General features: G+C 41.3%; 1 protein-coding gene across 1 annotated transcript in view; it reads left to right on the forward strand.

The window, feature by feature from the left end:
• Window positions 1–2,916: 2,916 nt before the first annotated feature.
• Window positions 2,917–6,000, forward strand: part of LOC103805228 (chromosome unknown open reading frame, human C20orf194) — a gene marked incomplete at its 5' end in the record, with an annotated part of 59,177 nt that continues 56,093 nt past the window's right edge. Inside the window, one exon of the mRNA XM_009077869.1 lies at window positions 2,917–2,996. Within this exon, the coding sequence (XP_009076117.1) occupies window positions 2,917–2,996 (80 nt within the window). The remainder of the gene's footprint in view (window positions 2,997–6,000) is intronic.

Consider the following 6,000-nt stretch of genomic DNA (forward strand, 5'->3'; position numbering starts at 1 on the left):
AGGTTTTAAAAGTGTTTTACAATCCCCCAAACCTCTCTTTGGTTGGAGAATTACTTCAATTTGCCTTCAGAGTTGGACATGAGTAGTAGAGGGATTATTGCATGTTGTTTCTGAGGAGCTGAATGAAAATCTCTCTTGTGCCTTTAGATCAGAAGCATTAAAACATTTTTTCTGACAACAGTTTCTTTCCTCACTGGAGCACAGGGAGGAAGATCCGTGCTCTGATAGGGTAAATGTTTTCATAAAAGTCTGTCTGGAAGCTGTTGGGTCAGTGCAGGAGTCCTTGGGCATGTTTTCCCTTAGTCCTTCCAATTTGTCCTTCAGATGCTCTGGGAAACATGGAAGTAAGTCCTTTGCAGATAGGTTGAGAAGCATTTTAAGAAGGATTTCACTTACGTACAGCTCTGTTGTGCGTAAAGTTGCTTCATTTGCTTGTGTTTTACAGAGACTCTAACAACGCTGCTTGCCTGCAGCTGCTGCTTAAATAACTGAGGGCTTGTTCCATATCAGCCAATGGAATAAGTCAAATTTGTGCCCACAGTGAAGTCTTGATATTGTGACATGGGATGTGTAAAAATGTGAGCGTGGATCATCTCACCTAGCTGATTTGGGGACCTGTTTAATGACTGTCAAAAATCTTCCAGAATGTGATACAAACTCTTAATTTTGGGTAGCTGTGAGATGTGGTTTTAGGTTAGGTTTTAAAGAATGAGTAATTAAAAGTTAAAATGTGAAACATAAAGTTCAGTGTTGTTTTCACAGATTTCCTGGCGTCGCCTGCATGGGCAAACATCTGATAGGATCTGATTAACTGTCTTTTTATTGTCATCAGTGGCTTTAATTTCTGTTTCCATATCTAAGACTGGATCAAAATATCCATCTATACATACAGTAAACTGTGATCCAGTACAGTGTATAACAGGAATCAGGAAATTTCAGGCAAAATAGAAGAATTGAGAATAATTCAGAAATAGGTGACCTAAAAGGGTCAAAAATTCAAGCTGAAGTGGTTTGCACTGTTTTTTTTTGTCTATGAAAGTATCTCTAAGTGTTGTCTGTCCTTTACTGTGGATGTTGAATTTCACTTAGATTAGCCATAATGGAAACCTCGCATGTTCCTTGTGTCTTTCAGAGAAAGTAGAGCACAATAATTGTAGTATTGCTGCAAAGACGTATTTGCTTTTGGAGTTGAGGATGAAAATAGAAATATTTGGCCTGACTTTATTGTTTGTTTGAACTGATCATAAATTTAGCTCTGTTTAAGTGTTTCTGCAAGAGGCATTTGTTTCCTGGAGCTGAACAGCTCATAGTTCTATAAACAAGACTGTAAACAAGAAAACACATTCAATATCAACAGTGAAATTTCTTGCCTTTAAACAAGCTCACAGAATGCTGCCTGGAAGCACAGTTGTGTTGCTCCCTCTCTGGTTGTTGTAGATGGAATTTTTGCCTGGTTTAAAGATGTATATTGGACAGCTGAATTAGAATTTATATAATAAGCAGTTCACTTTGGTTGTAAAACATAACATTGTTTCATTTCTGTTTAATGTTTGACTCGATGGTCATGGAGGTCTTTTCTAACATGTGTTGCTAATGTAGATTATCAGGGAATATATTATTAGAATTAATTGGAAGTTGCTTATATTACAGGCTTAAGTTTTCCCTAACTGCTTATTTTAAAAACACTCTATGGTTTTCATACAGAAATCATGAGAAAGATAGTGCCTTGTGGAAAGGATCTAGCTATTTCCTGGGGTACAGAGGGGCAAAAGTTCGTCGTTTTATGATTGCAAGTATAAGAGGTCTGGGATGTGCCTCTGTTACGTAGTTACACAGGGTAGAAGATGGTTCAGATGGTGCTGGAGGTGCTGAAATTCGTCTTTCCCAAACTTCTCTTGAGATGTATGTACTCTTGTGGGCCTCATCATCAGCTTTCTGCTTGGGCATCACCACCTGTGCTGGTTTGAAAAGCAAACCGGTAAGAGACTCTGAGTCAGAAGTAAAATTTAATATGAACAACACAGCAAGAGAACACAAATGCAACAGTACAAAAAAATAACCTGACAGAGTCAGAAAGTAACCTGACACCCTGTCAGTCAGGGTGTAGTAGTAGTCCGATTAAATGGTGGCTGCAGTCCTGGAGCAATGGGTTTGTTGGAGCAGTGATCCCGCAGATTTGGTCCTCTCCTGAAGGTCCAGCAGCAGCTCTTGTCCTCTGGGAATCCAGCAGGCAAAGGGCTCCCTGTGCTGGTCCAAACCCCAGCTTATATCCCTGTGAGCATGTTTGGCTCCCCACCCCTGGGGTGAGTCACCTCACCATGGGACAAGGGACACGGATCATTGGGAGGATGTGTCATGCATGGGTCCTTGACAGCCCCTTAATCAGAGACAGCCCCCTGAGGGAGCCATCAGGATTGCCCTGAGGGAGGGACAAGGTGATAACGATCACTGCCCCACCTGCTTTAACAGCTTGTGGAGATGATAATAGAATACATACCATGGATACCCCCCACATTGCAACCCAGGACACCACCCTGTGTTGCTTTGCTTCTTTGGTAGAGAAAGGAATTGCTGTTGGTCTAGTGAGAGCAAACCTGAACAGAAATTTTTGCTGGAGATTAGAGATTAACAGTGCATGTGCTTAGAAGGCACTGTTCCAGGTTACAGTTCCAGTCACAGGTTCCAGTCTTCTCTCAGGGCTGTGTACTTCATCTTTTAGTGGACAAAAATCATCTGGAATGGTTTGATATGAGGTGTAAGCATGTTTCAAGCAAAAAATATCCAAGCTTAAGTGTGTCCACTTAGTTTATATAGTAAAACAAATAAGCTGAGTCAGCTCTGTAGCCTAACAAATCTGACATGATTTATTTAGCCTACCCAATCTGACCTTAAGGATGAATTACCTTTCTCTTGCAGCTGCAGCCGCCTCCGAAACATTCAGAGTATCCTGACACAGAGCAGCAAATCTCAGCCTGATGGGATCCTCTGCATTTTAGGTTAGTGTGACATTTTTCCCCTTTTATTCTCATTGCACTCATTAAGATCGCTCGAGTTTCAGAAAGATGAAAATATCTCTGATTCTATGATAATATCTGTGTCAAATCAACAGCCTGCACACCTCAACCCTGCAGCCTTTCTAAGTAAATTTACAGTGCTGATTCTGTGGTCTCCTTCCTGCCCCAAGCCCCGCCTGGTGTCTCAGTGAATGAACAGCTGATTGTTACACCCTTTTATCCCTAAAAATTCTTCAGCCTAGTTACTAATTTAAGGCAAAGAATTTTCAAGAGTGGCCTGAGAAGCCTGGGAAGCAGCTAGGAGTGAAGTGTTGGCACATAAACAGCATGTGCTTTCAGGGCTTTATTTCTTCTGGGATTGGGAGGAAAGGGCAGTAGGAAATAAAGGTGCAAGTGTGCTGTGGGAAAGTAACAGGGGTTTTGTACTGCTTTAATATCATTTCTGTGTGTAACATTGACTCTTGTTTTGTGTTACATAATTAGTAGCAAGATATTAAAAGGAAAATTCAGAAATGATGGTTGAATTTCCTTAGAGAAAAGGACTGAGGAGTGATTGTTTATTACAGTTAAAGGTGGAGAGGTCTGATGTAGCTCTAAAGAAGCTCTGTGTGAGAAATGATACAACAACCTGGTTTTTAGAGGGTTATTTTATTTTTTAATGATGTAGCAAGAAAACCCAAAGCTCATTTACTGAGCCACAGTAAAAAGTTGGGAATATCTATATCCCAGTTCTCCTGTGGTGAATGTGAAATGTACTACATGACTCTTCCTACCCCACATTCTCTAGGGTAAGAGTTTAAGGCTTTGGCCTTTAAGGTCATTGTGTCAGCCCTCCAAGGAAACAGTGATGTAGGATAAAGACCTTGTTTATTGGCCTTCGATGCTACTCTGATTTCATAAAATATGTCAGGTTGTGCCATTTCGCCATTGACACTGTAGTATTTCTTGCCTGTTGTTAACTCTGAGCTGCAGTAAATCCCAAGCAAAGAACAGTCACTCAAACCATTGTACAGCTTTAGGGAAAGCAATCCAGGCCAAAGGAGTTGCTTTGTATAACCATCAGTGTCACATGGAGCATGTAAGTCCATTCATAAGACCATACCTCTAAATAAATCAGCACTTGTAGTATGGAAATATAGAAAGTGAGTTTTGTTGTGAGACTTGTGCTTTGCACTAATCTCTGAGCACCCACAATGGGGCTGTTGTCTGCCCTGACCTGGCTAATGGAGCCTGCAGAATTTCTGGCATAACTTGTGATCAAGCAGGCATGTCACTGGTGTAAGTGCATTAAATCTGTCATCAAATACAAGCTCCAGATGACAAAAAACATGCAGTCTTACATCCTGAGTCCTGTTGGCTTGTATGGAAAGCAGATACCCATAACTATGTTTTTTTACAGTCAGTGCATGTTAGATTTCACTTGGCTGCCTCTAATGACCTACAGTTAATGCATTTCCCTCACCCCAACTTGAATTTCATACTGGGCTGTGAGATAAAGCCAGTATAAACTTTCCCAGCTTGGCTTCAAGTTGATTAATATTTGTACTGAAATTAAAACCAGGATTGAGATCCCGAAGAGAGATGAGAATGACCCATTATTGATACAATTATATAAATACTGCACTTACAGCTGATATTTTTTAGAAGAATCCCTTGATCTGATTTTGAAGTGGTTGCATAGCAGAAAAAAAATCTTTGCTGGAAAGACCTCACAAATTACAGGAGAAAGGAATTTGGAGGCTGGCATGGCAGATGCCTTTAAAGAGCTGAGATGTCTCAGCTGGAGTGTGTTGCTGTTGAGGCTGCTGAGCAGCAGTGTATCAAACCACTTACATTATACTCTGAACTAATTTTTACCAGTGGTGTTTCTTGCATCTTACCTTGCAGCAGAGATTTCAACTCATGATTATCACAAATTACAGGAGAAAGGAATTTGGAGGCTGGCATGGCAGATGCCTTTAAAGAGCTGAGATGTCTCAGCTGGAGTGTGTTGCTGTTGAGGCTGCTGAGCAGCAGTGTATCAAACCACTTACATTATACTCTGAACTAATTTTTACCAGTGGTGTTTCTTGCATCTTACCTTGCAGCAGAGATTTCAACTCATGATTAAGTTGATGTGATTTCTGAGGATATCTCTTTAGTGTCAGTAGGGCATGTCTGTAACTCTGACTGTATTTGTAGCTGCTCTGATTGTAGAGCAACTGTTTCACAGTCCAGCACAGCTGAGCTGAATTTTTACAGACCTTGATGTTTACTTTAAATCCTCATTAAAGAGGGTAGGAATACTTTAGAATCTGTACCAGTCCATCTCTGTTCTGGTCAAGTATTACTACTTTTTAGGTTGCTATTTTTCTCCATTATATCCATCCTACACTGAGCTGTTCCTGGTGAGGTTTCTCCCACATCCTAAGAGCATTTAGTACATTGCATTGACTGTTCATCCAATTGCCTTTCGAAATAGAGACTAATTCAAGGATTATTGTGGCACTTCTGCAGGCAGTTCCTCAACTGTGTGTTAGTTTGGGGCAAATATCTAAAGGTGATCTGTCCATTCTCCAGCCTCCTTGTCCTGCTCTCTCCCTGCTGTCCTAGAGCTCACGTGGCTGTTCAGTGTGTCATGGGACAACTCTTCTTTGGTTTGATACTCAAGGCTGTGTCACAGGTGCATGACTGGAACAAAAGCAGGACTTCTTTACATGTAGGCTGTGGTAATGCCATCTTGGCAAGTATGAAATCACAGATATGAGAGCTGCTCGAGCTGAACACGTCTTGCTGTGCGGGAGGGAAGTCTCAGCCTGTTCCTCTTTTTCCTCCTCACATGCATTTTGCATCAGTGCCGAGGTTTGTTTGGTGTCTTGCATTCACTGCATATTACTGAGCTGACAGATTCCCCCCCTTCCACCTCCATTTGGCCAGACGGTTTCCTGCCAATTTAGCAAACTGAATGAGCTCACCCAGAGGTCAGCTGAGCCCTGACTGCTGGAGA

This window comes from Acanthisitta chloris, unplaced genomic scaffold, assembly GCF_000695815.1.
Source record: "Acanthisitta chloris isolate BGI_N310 unplaced genomic scaffold, ASM69581v1 scaffold3437, whole genome shotgun sequence".
Lineage (NCBI taxonomy): Eukaryota > Metazoa > Chordata > Aves > Passeriformes > Acanthisittidae > Acanthisitta > Acanthisitta chloris.